We start from the raw sequence: 22413 nt of genomic DNA on the forward strand, positions 1-22413 counted from the left end.
CTTCCGATTATTGCCGAGTTGAGCCGAAGTTCGAAGTTGTTAATACTTTTAATTCGAGCCTAAAAATCTTAAAAGTTTGAAGACGAAACATGATACGAAGTTTCGAGAATTTCTTGAAAATTTTGGGGCCGAGCAATATGTGAACGAGATATTTGTGATTTTTTTTCAGAGACAAACTACTTAATACCGCATCAGAAGGAAAAGGAAGTTCGTTGGTCGTCGATCAGAGGAAGCACGTTCTCGCGAACGGACGAACAACATGTGCAAAAGTTTCCTTGCGGGAATTGTCACAGCGTGTTCAGCAGAAGACACAATCTTCAATATCATTTGAAATTCGAGTGTGGACAGTCGCCACGATTTAATTGTCCTTATTGCGTGTACAGAACGAAACATCCTTCTAATGTGCGTGCCCACGTGCGCAGAATTCATCCTGGCAACGAGGTCTACGTTATAGATATAAACAAGATTTCAAACTGTGATTTTTCATAGTGCGTGTCGATCGTGTTATTTTCAGATTCTTCAGAAACTTTCTTTTTTTCAAGGGGATATTTTAGTTTAGATCGATATAAGATCCATCTTTTCGCATTTTTAAACTCATTGATTTTTGAAATTAAATATACAGATCCATATTTATACAACTAATGGATGTTTGAAAAATCGATTATCCCTTTAAGAAATATTTAAAAGTGAAAATTGCTTTTTCAATTTAAATAATCAAAATTTATAATTCGAGTTTAATTATTTTTAATCAAAAATGATGATAAAGATGTTCTTAAAATATATGTAACATAAAATCTTGTGGTAATTTTTGAAAAAAATTCTGAAATTAATTTTAAAATAAACATTTTGGACTGGAATATCCTCTTAAAGTTCTTAATTATATTAATATTTATATTTATTTAGGAAAGATTATTTTTATCACCCATAACACTTCCAATTGCAACCTTTTCATCGTAATTTATTTTTATTTAACGAATCTACGAATTTATTTCCCATTATTTAAAATATTTATACTTTTATATTTAGAAAAATTTAATATCTTCATCTCTCTCTCTCTCTCTCTCCTTCTATCAATTTCATCTAATTATAATTAAATTAATCTATGTACATAACGGCTTCTTTCACGTCAAACAATATTCACATCATTGACAATCGAATCGAATTCGAATAAGAAATCACAAAAATGTGTCTCTCATATATCATTGTCTCCCAACCAAATGAAAACGATTCGACGTAGTTATTTGGTAAAACCTTTTCTGTTCGCAGGTGTTCGTTATCCAGTATCGCGTCATCCGTGTTATCTCGATGGTCACCAATACATGCAGAATCACGAGCGAAGCAAAAAGTATTCTTGCCACAAATGTGGCAACGTTTTCACGCGAAAGAATAATTTGTACAAGCATCTGAAATTTCAGTGTGGCCAGATGCCGAGATTCTGTTGCCCTTATTGTTCATATTGCACGAGACATTCGTCGAACGTTAGATCTCACATACGTAGAATGCATCATAACCAAAGAGTGTACGTCGTGGATATTATCAACAATCAATCCAAGAACGACGTAATGCAATAATTGCATTCTAATAATGCAAACAAAAAGCGAAAAACGACAAGAGGATTATTATACACACAAATAATTGTTTTATTTTATTTTTTTTTTTTTTAATTTGCGTTAAAATCGAATAATATATTCTATACGATAGAGATAAATCTACTGTATTAAAATTGTACATGTAACATATTAGGCGAACAAAGTTTTGTCGAATATCACTTTGTACAGCATTTTTATTTCGTAATGTGACACATTTTATCATACAACCGTTAATATTTCTAAATACGTTTCTTAAAATTTTTGCGATAATATTTGCTAGATTGCGAGTATTACGATTATAATTACGCGTTTTTAGCTCTTTTTTTCATCGATGACACCACATTCGATAATTATCTAACTTTGCGTAACCCGTAAGAAGTTGGATTCTCGATAAGAGCAGAACTTTTGTAGAAAAAAAAAAAAAAAAAAAAAAAAATTAAAAATGTAAAAGCATCGCAATCAGTCAGACACGTTTCGTTCCAGATATTACTGGCCCGTTCACCGTTTACGGGGTCAACGTTGGTATCGGAGATGGCCAAGGCCAAAACTATGGCAAACTATGGTCCCGAACGTCGAGTCAAACCGATATAGACAATAACTATAAGAAGAAGTTCCCGTGTCCGAATTGTGCCTGTGCCTACAGCCAGAAATACTCGTTGAATCGACATCTGACTTACGAGTGCGGTCAAGAGCCGAGGTTCAAGTGTCCACACTGCGAGTATCGGTGCAAGAAGTCGGCCAACGTCTACGAGCACGTGAGAAGAAGGCACAAGAATTGTCAGGTGTACGCGATCGATGTTCTCAAGGTCACGGAGCATCACATTTAAACGATTTCATTTTCGCAAGAACGAAGCAGCTTCGCATTGCTGCTTATCATTACGAAATTAGAGTTAGATCGACACGTTTCCTCCCCCTCCCCTTTTTTTGTAAGTTTATATGTGACATTTTAATCGATATTCGACGAATTATATAGACATTCCAGGCTATAAATAAAAAGGGCCATTCGTTTAGAAGCAGCTAGATCGATCGTCGTTGTTTATTTCACGTTTTTAGGTTAAGTTTTCGCTAAGCAATAACGAGAAAATATCAATTGTTTGTTTGTTTAATAAAACTGTTTAATAAATTATAAGAAAGAGAAATTGTAAAAGAATTTTTGCATTCTTGCTTTTCAAGTTTGTATTACATATTATATACGCATTGAAGTTATATCTTTATAAAAAAAAAAAAAATGTTGATTATTTTTATCTATTCGAAAACAAACAAATCAATTTCCAACTTTGTTCGTCAAAAAATGATTGAGATTTAACAATAAAATATTATAATAATTTTGTTACATACATTATCGATTGTCAAATCAAATACAACTGATTCAATCTCTCCAACGTATGACGTCGTCCCTAATTATAACAAAAAAAAAAACTCACATCACGAATCGAATCGTACGTCAAGAGATCCAGAAACGTGGAACATGGACAATTTCCTCGTTCGTTCAACGAGGACTCGGCTTATCCCTTTTAAACAATACCAGAATATTTCCGTCTCTCCCCAACTCCGCTTCGCTCTATTCCGCTTCGCTCTGCTATTGCTCTGATCTTGCTCTCGCCACGCTACATGCCATGCACTGTTCTGCATCTCCTCCCCGTGCTCTCCTCGTCTCCCGATGGCCACGAATACATGCAAAACGAAGATAAATTTAGCTATCAACGATATATATCAGAGTTGTCTTTTTTTTTTTAAACACAGTTCAGTGGTGAAAATCTTCTTTTCCAGGCGTCGTCTCGCGTTTGGTTTGCGCAGCTTGGAGACAGCGCAAATCGACCGCCCAACGACCCTCCGCTGCTAATAAAAGGTTCTTCTGCTCTAACGCTTGCGGCAGCTCGTTTACCCACCGTGGCTCTCTAACCAGACACCTTCGTTACGAGTGCCTGCAAAATCCACGTTTCAAATGTCCGTCTTGCGACTTTCGTTCTAGATGGACCTCGGACGTTTATAGGCACGTACGAAGAAGACACGAGGGTAGCGTCGTACGTTGCATCGACATTGGTAGAAATTAATTCAGGATGGATATAAATAAACACACACTTGTCCTTCACTGTACACTGAAGTGAGAAATGTCACGAAAAATAAAAATGCTTGTCCATCTCTGTCGCGTTGTACCTTCGAGGTTATGTTTATCGTTACCGATACTCTCATTGATAGGAAGCATGCAAGCTGTGTCGGAATATATGTGTGTGGGATACATTTGAACAAAGGGATTAGCGAGTGAAGTTTGTTTTCGTCGTGGTGATTTTCAACGTTGCGTCGAACGGAGAAAGTAACAAAAATTTTCTCACGATGCATATAACGTCTACACGTCACGGTCGCCATGATGATAACTGTGGCGGCGCTGTGGCATTTTTCATCTGGTGATCCTTGAAGAATTTACGAACCGTTTGCAGGACATCGATCGGAGATTCGACGTCTTATGAATCGAAAAATGGGTACGATGGGAAAGCATAACAAATCGAAGATGTTTGATGTGCAGAGTTGGAAAGAAATTTATGGAAAGAGGAATAGGATAGAAAAAAAGAATAGTTACTTCTCTTTCGAACTTGTATTTTTTTTTTTTTCTGTGGATTTTATTTTAGCTCTGCACATGCTTCGCTGAGAAGAAATCCGCTGGAACATTTTGTGAATGTGTGATTATTTTTGTGTTTCTTTTTATGTCATTTTATGTTGGGTTTATAGAAGGTAACTAATCAAATTTGCCTTGGAGGATTTCTTCTGAGTAATGGTTTACTCCTGTTTAAAAATCTTAGGGATAATTTTAACGTTTGGTGAATATCATTTAAATTTAAATTGCATGCATCTTTTTTGGGAAAACAACAATTAAATAACCATTCGTGTTTTTAACGATTTATTCTTATTCCAAAGTTAATATATCTGTCTTAAGACTTTTGAACGGGGGTGTATATGCTAGGAATTTCGATTCACGATATAGATTTGGCACGAATCAATCGCTATATTTTAAATGATTCTAACTTTTATGAAAACTTAATCATTTTGTGTTTTTTTTTTAATTTCCATTGCATATTCTTTTTTCCATTTTTAAAATTGAAAAAATTAATTAATTTATAACACATCATATTTGTCATGTATAATTTCAAATACAAAATAATTTTATTCATTTATGAATTATCCATTAATTGATCGTCAAAAACAAAAATAAATCTCGATAATTAATTGTAATACATCATAAATAAATAAAATTATTTCAAGATTTAGTAATTGAAATGTACATGATATGATTCTGAATTAATTCCTCTCTATTTTAAAAGTATTATAAAAGAAAAATATACGATAAAATAAAACGATCACAATTTTTTTTTTACACCAATTAATTCTTCACTTAACATCATTTCTTTTTTTGTTAAATTATTACAATTACAAATATCTCGGCGATTAATTAGTGCCACATCTTGTACGTACGTCTTATGGACATGCATCGAAATATATCATCCAAATCACAATATGTTCGTGAAAAAAAAAAAAACACTCGATCCCATTGTGTTGCGTTGTCTTCCATCGAATCGTCGAAGAATCATCGAGAGGACGTCGATCGACGTTCAATTTTCAACTCCTGAAAAAAAGGGAATAAATTGTCCCTTGTTCGCACATCGTTCACAATATATCACCCCGATTGTTTCATTCTGCTTTCAGATTTTCCGTATTACGCGAACCATTCCTACAAGAAGCAACGATTACGATTCGACAACTCGTACAAGAAATTCCCGTGCCCGAATTGCCCGAGCGTATTCGTCTGGAAATGCACGTTGAAGAGGCATTTGCGGAACGAGTGCGGCCAAGAGCCGCGATTCAAGTGTCCACACTGCGACTACCGTGGCAAATGGAAGGCGAACATATGCAGGCATATCAAGAGAGTCCATAAGAATTGCAGCATTTACGTTTTGGACACTTAGTTAGCATTAGTTTTTACTCGATTCATCCGCGCACAGATTGAGATACGGATCGTCCGATTTTATTAAAGTTATCTCTTCCATGAGAATTGTTTCGATGCCGATAATTATTCGTCGAGTATTTTTTCGCGACGAAAATTTTCTGCGAATAAATAGAGCATAATGGATTGCGATATTTCCCGTGGATAGCCAAGATTAAAAGTTTTCAATCCGCGTGGATTAGTTATTATATTCCACGAAAGTCCAAGAATTTATAGGTTAGGTAAACATGGCTAGTTACATAGCGACAAAAATTACGTCACGATCGAACCAGTTACGATTGCTTTTGTAAAGTTACTTTCGAAAGAATTTTGAAATCTGGTTTCACGAACAAATCTCGTAGAAGAGGAACGCTTTCAAAAATTATCTCGTATCCCAATTCACACGAATCTTCGCGATCCCTACTCCTCCAACAATTTTACCAACATTTTTATATTATTTCCATTTTGTGTCGATCGATTCTTACGTCAATAAAAACTGAACGTTGCTATCACGAATTATATCAAGAAAATAATAATAACACGCGTTATTATCGACATTATAAGCGAAAATTTAAAGAGAAAATTTATGGGAGCGATATCATCGCCATGAGAAAATTTCGTCTGCTCGTTTGTTACAGGTAACGGCACGGGGAATTGGTGGACGTTCGCGGATGGCAGGTTATCGGCCGAGTATACGGCCAATAAATCGACGAAACGGAGGCGAATGAAAGTGAGGACGGCCGTGTTCACGTGTCCAACACCGAATTGCGCCAAATCATTTAATTGGAAAGGGAATTTGAACAGACATCTGAGATACGAGTGCGGCCTTCAGCCACGGTTCAAGTGTCCGTATTGCGCGTATTGTTGCAAGGTTAAGGGGGACGTAAACAAACACATAATAAGGAAACACCAGGGTTTGGCCATTTACGTGGTCGATCTGTTCGCGTCCACGACAAGTTAAAACGACCGTGTTTTCAATTTAATTTAAATTTGTATTTTCGTTCGAATAAAATGCACGACTCGTCTTTCCCCCTCCCCCTGCTCCCAATATTGTTCGAAACCAAGTGGTAAGAGACAATTTGCAGCGATTACGTTCTGGTGATTGTATTACATCGATTGTAATTGTTACTTGTTTCACGATTGTACGATTAATTACGTTTCTTTGAATACAGGTTGAATTACAGACGATATTTTGATTAAGAATTTAAGACTCTCACGATCTTAACAAGGTATTTTCAAGCAAGCGTTATCGCTATAATATTTTTAACTGATCTCGAATCGTATCCCAAGCTTGGCCAATGCTTGGCCAGCTAGATCGAGTGTCACGACGATGTCTCGATAACTTTTACCCCTGATTTTAATCTTGTTCGCGAATCGTTCCTCGATCGAGCACAATAATTTTCCAAATTATTATCCAATCGATCAAAGAACGATTTCTTCTTCTTCTTCTTCTTCTTTTTGGCGAGCAAGTATATAGTGAAAACACGTATAGTGATATACATACATACCTCGTGTAACATTGTCATCCGATCCTCGGGTGAAACTGATCGAGCAAAACGTTGACAAAACGTTGGAATAAAATTCTTGCCAAACGTTTACACGTTTGGCTCCTCGTAACACCTGAAACGCCTGCAATTGCAATTCCAAACCGATGATCCCCGATCAAAGGAACGGAGATCGGTTCACGTTGTTGCGATCGTTCGCTTCATCCTATCTCTCGCGCTTGATTATCATCTTAACCAGGTGTCTCTCTCTCTCCCCCTCTCCCTCCCCCATCCGGAACGTGTTTGATCGCGAACAATTGGTTGTTTTTCAGGGGGCAAAGGATCCACGTTGCGTGTGGACGATCATCGTCAACGCGGCAACTGGTTAATGAAACCGAGCAAGTACGCCTGTCCGAATCCCAATTGTCGAAGCGTGTTCGCGTGGAAGAGGAATTTGACCAGCCATTTGCGATATCAGTGCGGTCAGCAGCCACGATTCAAGTGCCCTTATTGCGAGTACAAGTGCAAAGTGAAGACCGACATAAGAAAGCACATCAAGACGAAGCACAAGAACAGGGATGTCTACGTGATCGATGTGTTCCAATCGTGGCAACTTCTTCAGTGAGAAACGCACACGAGTTTGCAACGAGTCGACAAATTCGAGCAGGGACGAGAGGAGGAGATACACTTTTCGAGATTCGAGGTGGACGAAGGATCCTTCTCGTCTCCTTTCCTCGATTCGAGGCAAATGTTCCGCGTAAAGTTATCGGCCGTAGAAGAAGAAGGTTTGATTTTTGTCGACGTTTCGCATGCAACCAAGCCTTTTTTTCTTCCCCTCTCCTGTGTCTCCTGGCTTCAGGGTATCTGTGTTGATTATTACGCAAACGTGCTAACAACGAGTCAAAGTTTTCGAATTACGTTTCGTTTTTTTCTTCCTCTTCTTCTATTTGAGATCAGAGAAAGACAGTTGCTTTCGAAAAATATGCTCGAGAAGAAAGTCGATGTTTGTTCAAGCGAAAGGAGGTGATTTTTTTTTTCCCCTCTTTGAAAAAGGTGATAGATGCGATTAAAAGATATTATTAATTTTCAAATTGTCCTCGATTGTGAATCGCTCGTTATAAAAAAAAAAAAAAAGAAAAATCATTTAGAGATAAGAAATCGTTCTTCGTTGTTAGAAATTATATCTTTTTTCACCAATTTTCCGGCTCGAAAAGAAAATAGGATTGTTGTTGATCTTAACGACAGATTTTTCTCCTTCTAGGTTCTGCTGGCTTCTGTTTCGTTCAAATCGAACATCCGTTTACCAAGGCAAAGACAAGGTTCCCGTGTCCGAATTGCACGAGTAGCTTCGGCCAGAAAGCGAGTCTTACCCGTCATTTGAAATACGAGTGCAGACAAGAGCCACGGTTTCTGTGCCCTTACTGCCAACACAGAAGTAAAAAGACGTCCGACATTTACACGCATATCAGAAGGAAACACGCGAATTCGAAAGTTTACGTTATCGACATTCACGGCACGCCACCAAACTCGTTGAGTTTCCAAATGATGAATCAATGAACCAACGTTGCTGCCCTATCGAATACTTTCTCTCGTATCGCGTCGTTTTCGCGTTCTTGGTCGTAGGCGGCCATATTGGAACTAAACAAAGGCGAGGAGTCGGAGCGCCCTCTCTTTCTCTTTTTTTTAAGTAATCGAGATAGAACGAAATCTGATTGGATCTTCTTCAATTTTTGTTATTTATTGACATCGTGTCGCGTTGCGTGAAATTCAATCAAAAGTTTAAGTAGTTTCTCGAGAATCACCATCGATATTATAATACGTGATATTAATTTTAAGATCAAATATAATAATATATTTCTCTTCTACCTTTCAGAGGAAAGGTAGTCAATTCGATTTCGAATGGCCAATGAAACGACCGGTTCGTTCGATCGTGTTTTCTTATCGATACATGTATAAATATCATCCATACGACGTTTGGGTGTAACGGAAAGACTTGTACGCGAGTGAGCAAGTTGAATCAAATAAAACTGAATGTTCACCTCTTAACCGTTTGTATTTATAACCGTTTATTCTATCCACGCTTTTCTCGCAGTTTTCTCGTCAGTGTCGTTTCCACGCCTACGCCCGTTGTCCGACGGGATCGATGTTCCAGGCGGACAACATTGTCATTCAACGTATACGTACGGCAAGTGAGAGAATTTAGAAAAAAGAAAAAATGTGCGTATTGACGCGAGAAAAATTTTACAAGATTTTATTTTCCAGTTTTTTTTTTTTTCTTTTCGATCGTTTTTCGCGCGCCTACAATTCGAATTATACGTATCTCGTATAAGTTGTTGCACGCAATGAAAAAATGCCGCCGTCGATCATTTTTTTTTTCTTTTTTTTTTTTTTCTCTACGACGATAAATGCATCTGACTGATAGATTGTGCGCGAGTATCTTGCTGCGTTTTCTGTTTCAGTTGACCGAGGTGGTTACCACGAGTCGGGCCACCGCTCGAACGAGTCGAAGAAATTCTGCTGCCCTAACTGCCCGAGCGGATTCACCAGGGTGACGAACCTTCGAAGGCACGTGAGGTACGGGTGTGGCCAAGGACCGAGGTTTAAGTGTCCATACTGCGAGATGCGCTCGAAAGAGATCTCGAACGTGTACAGGCACATTAGGACGAAGCATCGTGGAATGCTCGTGTTTCTCGTTGACGTCGCCACGAATAGAAAGTTTTACGCGAGGAAGAATTGAAGAAACGTTGTTTCGATGAACGTTGCGCTCGTTCGATGAAATTTCATCGCGATGATGTAACGTGTTTATTTTGTAATCTTTTCTTTTTTTTTCTTTTCTTTTCTTTTTTTTTTTTCTCTCTTCTCCTCCCTTTTTCTTCGTTTTGGTCGCGGATCAAAAACGAAAGCGTGAAACGATAAATTTTGCCTAATATCATCACTTTTTTTTTTTTTTTTTTTTTTTTATATAATATCATTCCACGAGTATTTTTGATAAACCTATGCAGTTTTGATTTGTCTCGGTATCTTCCTTTGTTTGTTTTGTATCTTGCGATTTATTTATTTATTTATTTATTTTTTTCTTCTTTACAAAACGTACGTTACGCATCGTTCACTGGTGGTGGAAAGAAGTCTCGCGGAAGGAATTCTCTCGAGTCTGATTGGTTGATGTCAATGGGAGGAAACGCCCATTTTCGCACGTCTGTTTTGTTTCTAACGTGGTATTTGTCACGTATACTGATTCAAATTATAGTTGTAGTAGTAATGTGTGGTGTCAGGATTGTCAACAGATAGGCGATCCCTCTTGCCTCTTTCCTTCGAGACCTTTTTCCACCAGTGAACGGAGGAAATATTTTTACCCGAAACAGTGTCGAAGAAATTAACGAATCGGAATAAATGATTTCGAAATTGAAATTATTTCTCGATTTAATTTCAAACGCTTTTTGACGAAGCATTTTTAGTCGTTTTCTAGATTCATTTTTCGTCGGCGAAAGATCAGTAATAATGGTAAAAAAAAAAAAAATATATAAATTTCGACTCGACGATTTAATTAATTTCACCATCGAACGGTAGGCGAAGAAAGAAATACAATATCTGAAATAGTCTGTAACGAACGAAAAAAAATTTCCACCGATTTTCTTCGTCTTCTTCTCCCCACCCACCCCTTTTTTTTAAACATCAAAGAATTTGTAACCACCCAAAAAATCAAGAATGTGTGTACACAATAAACGTACGTTTGTTCGAGAAATCGAAAATCGAATTTTTTCGAATCTCGGAACGCATCCAACTCTGGTCCGTTATTAAAACGCGTAGTAAACATCCGTTATAGTAACTAGTTTTCGAATCTTCTGTTTTTGAATTCTCCCTCTCTTTCCTCCTCTACTTCCTTCCCTAAAAAAAAAAAAAAAAAAAAAAAATTAAACAAATAAACTAAACAAAAAAAAAAAAATAGCAAGTTTCATCACGATACTCTCTCACTTTGTGGTTTCAGGCACGATTTACTATCCGCCGTCGTCGAGCTTCCATTATCGCGCGGATCACTCCCAGCAATTGGAACGTCAACAATGTTATCGTCGTCTAGGGAGCAAGCAGGGGAGCAACGATAACGATAGGTCAGTTTTCAACGCCCTCCCCCCCGTCTAGTTACGACCGATTTCCGAAAAATTGCCCCCGTGAAACGTGTCGTCACGTGCCGCGCGCAAAATTCTATTCTATAGGCGAATTTTTCATGTAATACGATGATACGATGCATCAGGTATACTTGTCCAAAGTGCGCGAGGAGCTACCGCCATTTGCATCACATGTTGCGCCATTGTAAGTTCGAGTGTGGCAGCCCGCCCAGATTTCAGTGCCCGTATTGCGGGATGAGGAGCAAGCAGTCCAACAACGTTTACAAGCACATACGTATCAAACATCCAGGATCGAAACTCGAGATCGTCGTGCTTCATTACGATCAACTGTGAACCTTCTTATTCATTATTCATTCTTTCTTTCTCTTCTTCTTCGTTTCGTCGTTGTTGATCGTCAATTGGATATAAAAAAAAAGAAAGAAAAAACAATAAAGCGTGCGATATATTTGAATTTGAAGGGAGAGAAAAAAAAAGAAAAGAAAAGAAAAGAAAATATATATATACACAACGAGTTTGTTCTGACTTTTGCCCAACCACAACCAATCACCACACCATCACGTATCTTTCTCTAATTTTATTCTTATCTAAAGCGAATCCGAGCTTGTGATTAACATAGTTGATGTTACAGGTTTTGAGAAAGAATTTGGCGGAATCGAAAAGAAGTCGAACAAGTGAGGAACGACGATGGAGAGGAATCCTCTCCATCTAGCCATTCTTCGAGTAATCAAATTTTGTTCCACGTACCATACATACTACAGCTTGAGAGATGCCTGCTCAAAAAACCGCTTTACTTGTTTGTCCTATAATAACTATATATATATATATATATAATAAAGGCGAGAAATATCGCGTTTCGCCCGCGTGTATGTGTGTGTGAGCCTGCAAAAGCACAATTATCGCGTTCTCTCCATCCTTCTCTCCCTTTACATACAAAGTCGTAATGTCTCATTCACTTTCATTCTATCCCGTATTATTTACACGTTTTCTTGTTCTTTTTCCTCCTCTTCTTCCTCCTCCTCCTTCTCCTCTTCCTCCTCTTCACCGCAACGCGAACATTCTCCTTCTTCCTCCTCGCTTTCGAAGCGTAAAGCAAGCAAGAAACTGTAGCGGAGAAAACGTTCACGTACGAAGAGAATTGACGATGAGAAAAGCGTGGAAAAGAAAAGAAAAGAAAAGAGAAGCAACGAAGTATGAGATTTCGAATCGAGGAGCTTCACTAACTCGAGAGTTAACCGATTCGATCTAATCGTTTCTCTCCCGTTTTTTGTTTACAGCGTTTCTGCAAATGTTGCCGCTACCTTGGGTCGAGGACAAGTACACGGAGCGAAGCTCGAGAAAGAGTAAAACCCGATTCCCTTGTCCACGTTGTCGAAAGAGTTACACGACCAAGAGCGCGGTGACGGCCCACTTCAAGTACGATTGCGGAAAACCGCCACGTTTCGAGTGCCCTTATTGCGGCAAGTTGAGCAAGAAAAAGTTCAACATCCAGGATCACATAAGGCACAAGCACCCGTCCAAGCCGGTCATCTGCAACACGTTGTTTTAAGACAACCACGGTCTGTCATCGTCTCGCACGCGACTTCGTCCCACGATAAATTTCTCCATAAATTTGGTCGCAAAAATCTTGGCGGGCTCGAAAAATTTGAAAGTTAAAAAAAGTTCGAAAAACTCTTCCCTTTTCTTTTCGTGAAACCAATCCTCAAAGTTTCTGGCGTAGATTCTCAAGAAAAGGCATTCTTGAGGATTCGTTTCACCGTCTTGAAAATTAAATTTTGCCCCTCCCCCTAAAGACCAGAATTTTTAATCAGATTTTTGCGACCGAATTGGATTAAACAGATTTCGTTCACGGAAGCGTAGCCGCGTGAAAAACTGGAAAAAAGTAGTTGAATGGGTGCTGGGAAAAACGGAGATATCCGAGCCAGCCAGATATCCAATTCGATCTTGCGTGAAACCCGGCCCGATCTGTTAGAAAGAATTTGTTCTCAGAGAATAAAAAATCTTTATTGTTTGAAAAAAAAAAAAAAACAAGGAGAATACATACACACGTGTTTCGACGATATATCTTTTTCTCCACGAACAGCGAAAATCGGCTTTGACACGTTGTATTGATATTGCATTGGTCGATGTACTCTCCTCCCGTTTTCTTCTTTTCTCTCTCTCTCTCTCTCTCTCTTCATTCTGCTAACGTCCCATTTTTTTGCATGATCCCCAGTGTTTTTTCTTCTTCCCCTCGTTTTTCTTTTCTCTCTTCAATTCGAATTGACCGATTTGAGCCGATGTTTGAGCAAAAAAGAGAGAGCAAAAGTGGTGGTCGACGCACAACCTCGTCGTCGTGGCTGGCCTCGACCGTGATCCTGACCGTGATACGATGTTTTGTAGGTGACCGACTCGACGACGACAACGACAACAACGACGACGACCACCCCCCCCTTGTCGCTCACTCGAGGAAGTACGCGAGAAGAAGGGACATGCTGTACAACTCGTTCACCGGCAAATTTCACTGTCCAAACTGTAACAACGGATACGGGAGGCGGGACACTATGCTGGGCCACTTTAGATACGAGTGCGGCAAGGCGCCGAGGTACAAGTGCCCTTACTGCACCCTGTGCAGCAAGAAGACGTCCAACGTTTATCAACATATCAGGTGTATGCATCCGAAGGAGACCGTCACCCTCGTCAAGCTCTATTGATCTGTCTGGAATCGAATGGAACGTCGATATTCTTAGCCCTCCTCGTCCCCCCTCCTTCCCCTTCTCTCTCGCGAGATCGAAGGCACGATTCCGACGTTCGAATTGCTGTGTTCCTTCCCCCTCTCGATCGATCGATCGATCGAACGAACGTGTAGACGACGCACAATTGTTCTTGTCCGAAATTGTCCGTTTCGAACGAATAAAATTTGCAAAGAAGACGAAGAAGCAGGTCAATTTTCTCATCTCAAGTTCATTTCTTTAACGATCATATAATCCCTCCCTCCTCCCCACCCTCGGGAATTTTCAGCCGGTCGATCAGAGTGGTCGGAGAACGCCGGTTTTTCTTTCTTTTTCCAGGAAGGTAATAAGACGAGAGTGTGTAGAGAGTGTGTTCGTTCGATTAACGGCCATTCCCATCTGTTTCATTTCAGATACAGCGAAGTGTCCGTGTCGAGCAAGAAATTCGTCTGTTGGATTTTCGACGAGATTTGGATAATGAGCGATCGTGGAAGAGGCACGTCTTTGCGAGTGCGTTGGGTTACGCGTGTTTTTCATTCTGAAAAACGAAACAAATAGACATCTCGATTTCGAGGTTATGACGAATCTTCTGTATCGAATGTATATAGTTTACAGAAGATTGTGTCAATGCTTGTTCAACGTATAAAATAAAAAGTTGAACATTGCTCGATATATTTCACATGAAACGAGGTGAAGATTCGAATCTGGATTCTGAGGTGACTCCGCTAGATGGCTCGCGCGTCTCCAAACGATGGAGTCTATTGTATTCCTGTAAATAAACTCTAGGTACCTAGCGAACAAAACCAAGCTTCTCTCTCCTTTCGAAGTGATACGTTCGCGATGAACGCAACGTGTTGCTGTTTCGATCCTCCCAAAAGATTAATGTAAATCTTCGGTTTAGCGACTTTTTTTTCAGTTTCGATCGATATCGTTCAATTTCTCTCTAAAAATAAATTAATATCGATCCAAGATTATAAGCAATAAGGTTAATTAGATAAATTAGATCAACGAGTTACAAATATAACTAATTTAAATCTAATTGCATTGTAATATGTATTCTTTCGCTCATTGTTAATGTTCGTGGAACATTTTTGAAGAGCGAAAGAAAAATTGATGTACAAAAGTGTCGGTTGTATGCTTATTTATTAACTTAACGTAAATTTATAAATAAGTCTATATCCGATATTTTTGTATACACCTATACAATATCTCAAGATCATCTCACGAATACATTAACGTCATCGAAGTCTCGTCTTAACTATGAAACGAATCTCTCTAAAAAGAAAAAAGAAAAAAGAAAGAAAAAGAGCGTTAGAAACGATATCGTTTGAAACAAGAAAAAGTGACTAAACTTACAACAAACAAAAAAACTCCATCAAAGATCAGTAAAAAAAAAAAAAAAAAAAAGAAAGAAAAAAAAAATATCTCGTCCCGCAACTCGCTTTAACCTTTAGTTCTCCGCCACCCGTCTGGGTCACCCGTGCCGACTGTATCGGTAGTCGCAAAAGGTGATAGACGCCGCTCGGCTTTCACTTCTCTCTAACGGCCCATCCTCGTCTCTTTTTCTGCTTACAGACTTCAGACCAATTGTCCTGGGAAAATACCACGGTGTCGTGCGAAATTCTCGCCACATGCTCAGGCTACAGACGTCCCTTAACCGGCGGGGGTTCCCGTGCCCGAGGTGCGCCCGTACCTTTCACACTTCGGGCGGCATGAGCCGCCACTACAGGCTCGAGTGCGTCGATCTGCCCCGTTTCAAGTGCCCCCATTGCGATATGCGCAGCAAGTATACCCAGGCCGTGTACAGGCACATTAGAGCAAAGCACCGGAACATGGAGCTAAGGTTCGTCAAGCTTTACTGAAAAAAAAAAAAAAAAAAAAAAAAAAAAAAAATAATCCTCGATCTTGCGCTTCTCCCCGGCGTCTGGTTCGTTCGCCCGCCAACGTTCTTCATGTTTTTTTCACCGCAACGAGCGAAGGACGACACGCAAGGTTTAGAAGGACGGCGGGGTATGCGGGGTATGTTTACATTTCGTTCGCTTCGTACGCCTTGTCCCATTTGTCCTCTTTGTGGGAAGGGAAAAACTCGAACGAAAGAGGAGACGAAATTGTACGGAGAATGAGAGTTTGACGATTTAAACGATCGAAGCGCGATAGCCTCGAACGGCGATGAGTGTGGGTGAATTGTTTGCCTTTAGTTGTATTCGTCGGAGGATTATTTTGAGGGTGAGGAGGAGAGGCGAGTATTAACCAATGGCGATGTTGTATGCTTGCGATGTTGTTGCTAATGTTATTATTATCATTACTTATTATTATTATTATTATTATTATCATCATTATCATAGCGGGTACGTACTTGCCAATAATGTACCGTCGTTGTATAATCCTGTGACAATTATGCGTTATTGTATTTGATTTGCGCGAGGCTGCAGCATTTGTACATACTGTTGCGTATGATAGTTTATTCTTGAGAAAGAGAGAGAGAAAGAGAGTATATGTGTGTGTGTGTGTGTGTGAGAGAGAGAGAGAGAGTTTTTACGTGTTCTGTCGCAGGAATGACGATAGTATGTGATATTAACCAGAGATAATTAAGGGATGTGGAGAAAAAGATCGAGAGAGAGAGAGAGAGAAAAGTGAGAATGAGAAAGAGAGAGAGAGAGAGAGAGAAAAGAGAAAAAAAAGAAAACATGCACAAAGACAACAATTGTCGTTTTTCATGCGTTCTAAGTATGTTCTTTTTTCTTTTTCCATGTATTTTTTTCTTTTTTCTTTGAACAATTTTTCAAACACTTTCCATTCTTACTTCTAACACGTGCCATCTTTCGTCCATATTTCGTTTCATTCCTTCTCGATACGATTGGAAATAAGAATTTCTTGCGTTTAAAATCATGTTTAAAAACAATTTAAATGGACACTACGTGGAGGATTCTCGTCTCGTCGCGTAGTATCCATTTACAAATGTCTCTTTCTCGAGCAAATCGAGAATCGTGTTTGTGAGAAAAAAATGATCCAGCTATTGGAATCGTGAGAATCAAAGATGCGCGTACTCTTTCATACTCTGTTAGAATAAAATTCTTGTTTTTATTCCTCGTCAATGGACGGTTTATCGACGCCATATAAAATCTCACGACAAGTGCGTCCAACGTCCATTTACGAGAAATACTTGAAAGAGAACGAGAGTCTTTTTTTTTCGATCAATCTTCGAACGATTGCACAGTTTATCCTCTGATCGTACGTGGCGCAAAGTTTCGAAGTTTTTGTGATGTGTAATCCGTGGTTGCTAGTGTACAGCCGGTAAATCATCACGTTGGTTCAAGTGTCCTTGTTACACGTACACTTTCCTGTCCAAACACTGTATGATGCGTCACTACCGGCCCCATTACAACCTGAACGAGATACATTTCCGGTATACGTACTGCGATTACCGGTCAAAGTATAGCTCGAACGTGTAGCGCGTGAGAAGTTGTCCCTGTTTAAACCGCATCGCGTTGAAAGAAGAAAGGAAGAGAGGATATGACAACGATGGATATAGAAGGAGAGACCGTTCTTCCTTGAACTCTGGAATAATCGTTCGACTCGTTCGCTTCGACTCTTCCTCCCGTGTTTCTTCTTCGCGAGATTGAGAATTTGTTTTTTTCCTTTTTTTTTCTTTTCTTTTTTTTTTTTTTTCTTTTTTACGAAAAAATCGCTTCTACGAAAACGATAACAACAACGAGAAACTTTGTAATCGTTCTATCTTCTCATCTTCCTTCCTTCCTCCCCTCTCCTCCTCCTTTTCTAACCGTTTCTCAATAAAATTCGTGTTCATTGTTCATTTTGACGATCGATCAAACGTCTCAAAGAGATTCGTTCCGAGAGTTGCCTCCTCCCGAATAACGAAGGAAGGGGGAAAAAAAAAATCGTAGAAAAATCGTAAAGAGAGGGGAAAAAAAGTGTCGAAAGTGCGAAAATCTCTCTCTCTGTGTTGTGCAGCTTGCTCGAAACCTCGAAAACTCTCCGAGCAGCGGGTAGGCAAGCGTTACTTACCCGGCCTGTGATCTGCTTGTCTTTTGCAGGATACGCGAAGGAGCCGTCGAGATCGTCGTGGTCGAGTCAGCCGGATCAAGTTCAGAGATACTTTTGCCCGAGGTGTTGCAGCTCGTTCAGCAAGAAGGCGAACATGCTGACCCATTTCAGATACGAGTGCGGGAAGGAGCCGCGGTTCCAATGCCCGTACTGCGGCAAACGGGACAGAAAATCGTCCAACACCTACAGGCATATCAGAACGTATCACCAGGGTAGCAGGATTCAAGCGTACAAACTCTACTGAACCGAGGAGGAAAAAAAGAAAAGAAAAAAAAAAAAGAGAAAGAGAAGAACAGAAAAGAGAAGAGACTCTCGTGTGACTCTCGTGATATTGTATATTGCGATTATACAATATATATATATACATACGATGGAACATCGTAGCTCGCGCGCCCGTATTCCTTCATCGATTGTGAAAAACCGTGTGTGAAAACTTGTGTGACTTACTGTGTGCGTATGTATGCGTGTATGTGCGCGTGTACACGAGATGTTAAAAATAGATAGATCTTCCTTGTCCTCGTGAGGATCATCACTGTTCTTCTGTCCCCATCTATCTATCTTCATCCTCCCTATCGTATCATCATCGTTTCATCGCGCGAAAATTGTAACGGAGGCAGGAGAGGAAGAGGTTTTATTTTTTTTTTTTTTTTTTTTTAGAGGCGTTGTCGTCTCGCTCCTCGACGACACCAGGATTCCTTCTTTGGTTTCGTCGGAATCGTTCGAATCGCTCGTTCGCTCTATCTCTATCCCATCCGTTCCTTTTCGTTCGACCACGTTTGGCTCTCTCGCCCCTCTCGGTCTAACGGTCGCCTCTGTTTTCTTGTTCGTAGGGGCGTTGCCGTTGCCGGCCTACGACGAGTCGAGCGTGATGGACGGCCACCACCACCAGAGGGGGACAGTCGAGTACAGTCGAGGAAGGAGGACAGCGATCAAGAACGAAGACGGCTCGTTTTGGAACTCCGGCAAGATGTCCTATCACTGTCCCATTTGTAACGCGGGATACACGTATAAGAAAACGTTGAAGACCCATATGAAGTACGATTGCGGAAAGGAGCCAAGGTTCAAGTGTCCTTATTGCAGCAAGAGGGACAAGTGTTCGTCGAACATTTACAAGCATATCAGGATGAGACACGACGGGATGCCTGTGATCGTGCATAGGAATTAGAAATTTATATCTGATGATCGTCGTAATTTCGTTTCCTTCACCTCTCCCTCCCCCTCCCCCCCCCCGCCTCCCCCTCCCCCTCCCTCGCCGCGTCGTTTCGACGCGACCGAATCCCCTTTCCTCTCCCCCGTTTGGTAATTTGACGCGCGATGACCAAATGAAAAATTCGAAGAGTATTTAAAGAGAAATCTCCTCTTTGGAGAGGGAAAGAGAAAAACTAGAAACTAGAAAAACTTTCGCTAGATGATGGTGGAAAAACGATGATGAAGTGAGAAAAAAGTGAAAAAGTTTCCTTGTAAAGCTTTAGAGACTATAGAGGCTAATAATGTCGGTAATACGTGTGTAATATGTATATTTCGATATTTTTCGCAGACAAATGTAAAAATTTTTATGTTAGAGAAAATTGGAAGAGTTGAGAGAGAAAGAGAGAGAGAGAGAGAGAGAGAGAGAGAGAGAGAGAGAGAGAGAGAGAGAAGAAGGAACAAGAGAGAAAGAGCAGGACGAGGAAAGGAAAAGGAAAAGAAGAAGGGGAAAAAAGAGAAAAGAGAAAAATTGGAAGAATACGTATCAATTCATCGAGTACGTATCATGAGCTGACGAGCAATTTCGAAATAATGATACATCCGATTTGTATCGTTTATCTTAATAAAATAATTCCAGACGTTTATATGTGTATATATATATATATATATATATATATACACGCGCGCGCACATGCACATACATATACAAACATACATACATACATGCATATATATATACATATATAACTTAGTCGTATAAATTTGCGAGCATAACGTTAATTTCAATTATTCCAAACACTCGTTCGATCGCTATCCTTCTTTTCCTTGTCACACACACATAGATACATAGAGACGCGTGTTTGAACGCGTTGAACGACGTTCGATTAGGTTGTTTGGAAATGCGTGATGTTGTGTAGAATCCGATGGAGCACGAGGCAAAATCTGTAGCATGCCGAACGATATTGAGATTAATTAAAAAGAAAAGAGAAAGGAAGGAAAAAGGAAAATCTCGTTTCGAAAAGAGGAATCTCGGTCGTTCACTTTTATTTTTTCTCATTGTTCGTACTTGTATTTTGTTGCGTTTGTTACAATCGTGGTAGCGATTAGTTGCGCTTGTCGAACGTGCAGACGAGCGAGCGATCTCGTAATTTTAACAACAATGATCCTGGATATTGGAGAATTCAAAATTGCCGCGGTTAGGCTGCAACGTTGCCAGATATCGCTCGTCCGCACCAAATCCCTAGCACTTTGACGGTCGCCGTCGTGTTGCGGATGATTTAAAAATCCTCTTTCACATTTTTTTCTTAATTCTCTAAAATATTTTACAGATTGTAATAATAATACTAATAACGATACGAACAATTACACCGAAATTCCAAGATTAAAAAATACGTTTAATTTTATAGAAACGATCCAAAAAAATTTGCGACGAAGGATCTGTTCGAGTATGGAAAATGGCGTGCCGTCGAAGTGCGAAACGCGTAGAGATTTGTTCGCAGGACCTGGCCGAGACGATATTGCGTTATAGTTTTCGAGAGAGAGAGAAAAAAAAACAAAAAAAAAAAAACGAATCGATCGGCGCAGGACTAATTGTCCTGATTCTTTTCAGATATACGGATATTGGAATGGCCAAACGTGAGGACGCAAGCCGGTGTCTCGAGTTACATCTGTTCAAAGTGCAACGCGGGATTCCGAAGGATGTGGGACCTGATCAGGCACAAGTGTGGCCAGATCCCTAGATACGCGTGTCCTTATTGCCATAAGAAGGACAACTCATCCTCGAACGTTTACAGGCACATCAGACGATGGCATCCTAAATTGCCAGTCGGTGTGAACAAAATGTTTTGAACGGTGTCCCGAAACTTTCGGTGAAGTATTATATAGTCTAGAAGCATTAAAAAAAAAAACAAAAAAAAAAAAAAAGAAAATAAGAGAAGAAGAAAAAAAAAGATGAATCGAATCGAGTCGAATTTAACTGGCTACTTTCATCCCTCGTTTTCATCACCCTTTCAATTTTACCCTCTTTTTTTTTTTTTTTTTAATTCTAAATAATAACAATCCGCGCATGCGCGTCGAGTTGTACGAGTACGTAATTTCAGTTAACGTGTGAATGCGTGGATGGGAGTGTGTGCAAGGAATCTCGTCTTCCGTCAGGATTCGCAGGAGAGAATCTTATCCATCGTTTCCTTGGTGTTTCTTGCCTTGATTTAGGTGTAACTGTGTAAACAAACGCTTAGTAGATTATGTATCTACGCTTCAATCTACGGAATTCAATATATTTTTTCTCTCATTTTCCCGATACGTACACGTGCACGCATACACACACACACACACACACACACACACACACACACACACACACACACATATGTATCGTACACAATGATATCGTACACACATCGTGCACGTATACGTATACACATAGCGGGGGACCAAATAGAGATCGAAAGGGGGACGAAATATAACCCCCCCTTTACCTTGCTAAGTCTCGAAGGTATCGAAGCTCCTCGAAGAACGTTTGCTCTACATATCGTGTTTGTGTTTTTAATTTTCAGAATGGAAATACTCGACGTCCCGTACAAGGACGAACGCTATAGAGTGTTCGAAGTGCGGCAAGACGTTCCCCAAGCAAAGAGATTTGACGTTCCACGTGAGGCACGCGTGCGAAGAGAAATACAAGATTCGTAGCATGAGAAATTCGGATGCGTATCTCTATGGCAACGATTTGGACTGCAATCGATGCGGGAAGACGTTCAAAAGGCGGAAAGATCTCAATTACCACATACGTCATTTGTGCGGTATACGTGGTATACAGTGTCCTTATTGCAACAAATGTTACACGTATTCGTCCAACGTCAAGTATCATATAAGCCGTTACCACGAGGGGAAAGAGGTTTATTACAATAAACTTGTTTGAACGAATTTCGATTAGATCAGCGCGAATCATTTTCGTCGTCGAGAAAAGAAACAACGTGGTGTTTTTTTTCCGAATCGATTTCTTTTCTAATCGTACGCTCGATCCCTCAAGCTTGCCGCAAGATTTTCGTGCTCGTCTCGTCGAACGAGAATAACGTTCGAATTTTCGAACGAAAGAATTCTTTCTATTTCGTATTTCGAATCATATAGGATTACATTACGATGGAATTTTTTTCTCCCTAATCGTCGCAATTCTCTTTCTGTTTCTTTCTTTCTTTCTCTCTCTCTTTCTTTGTCTCTCTCTTCCTCTCTAGTCACTCGTCGAGCCTGTGAGAGCATACGTTTAACTGTGTGTTCGAAATC

The 22413-nt window shown here is 39.8% G+C and overlaps 2 protein-coding genes and 1 long non-coding RNA gene across 9 annotated transcripts in view; all 3 read left to right on the top strand.

Annotated features, from left to right (window-relative positions):
- The window catches only part of LOC100864777 (uncharacterized), an 89953-nt gene that overhangs the window by 48842 nt on the left and 18698 nt on the right, over window positions 1-22413 (top strand). For 2 of the 5 annotated variants that reach the window (XM_086907104.1, XM_086907117.1), the window contains exons 7-9: window positions 9509-9623; window positions 11035-11155; window positions 12448-13213. The exons of 1 other annotated variant lie outside the window; for it this stretch is intronic. In XM_086907104.1, coding sequence (XP_086763230.1) covers window positions 9509-9623; window positions 11035-11149 — 230 coding nt within the window. In that variant the 3' untranslated portion in view covers window positions 11150-11155; window positions 12448-13213. Of the gene's footprint in view, window positions 1-9508; window positions 9624-11034; window positions 11156-11298; window positions 11685-12447; window positions 13214-13552; window positions 14098-22413 lie in introns of those variants that run through there. 2 more of the 5 variants (XM_086907108.1, XM_086907105.1) reach the window with 2 other exon arrangements.
- On the top strand, window positions 3644-6753 carry LOC105736426 (uncharacterized). Its single transcript, XR_015291786.1, has 3 exons — window positions 3644-4069; window positions 5289-5547; window positions 6204-6753. It is a non-coding gene; the product is annotated as an uncharacterized LOC105736426 (long non-coding RNA).
- LOC105736407 (longitudinals lacking protein-like) lies at window positions 15307-20737 on the top strand. Of its 3 annotated transcripts, XM_086907181.1 has the most exons (3): window positions 15307-15389; window positions 15457-15724; window positions 17937-18462. In XM_086907181.1, the coding sequence occupies exons 2-3, from the start codon at window positions 15513-15515 to the stop codon at window positions 18160-18162; spliced, it is 438 nt and encodes a 145-aa protein (XP_086763307.1). In that variant the 5' UTR covers window positions 15307-15389; window positions 15457-15512; the 3' UTR covers window positions 18163-18462. The 3 variants fall into 3 exon arrangements, with proteins under 3 accessions (XP_086763307.1, XP_086763317.1, XP_086763326.1); XM_086907191.1 differs by lacking the exons at window positions 15307-15389; window positions 15457-15724; window positions 17937-18462 and adding exons at window positions 15739-15900; window positions 18777-20737; XM_086907200.1 differs by lacking the exons at window positions 15307-15389; window positions 15457-15724 and adding an exon at window positions 15739-15900.

This window comes from Apis florea, unplaced genomic scaffold (genome assembly GCF_048593485.1).
Source record: "Apis florea isolate Af1SG1 unplaced genomic scaffold, ASM4859348v1 contig_1615_pilon, whole genome shotgun sequence".
In the NCBI taxonomy this organism is placed as follows: Eukaryota; Metazoa; Arthropoda; class Insecta; order Hymenoptera; family Apidae; genus Apis; species Apis florea.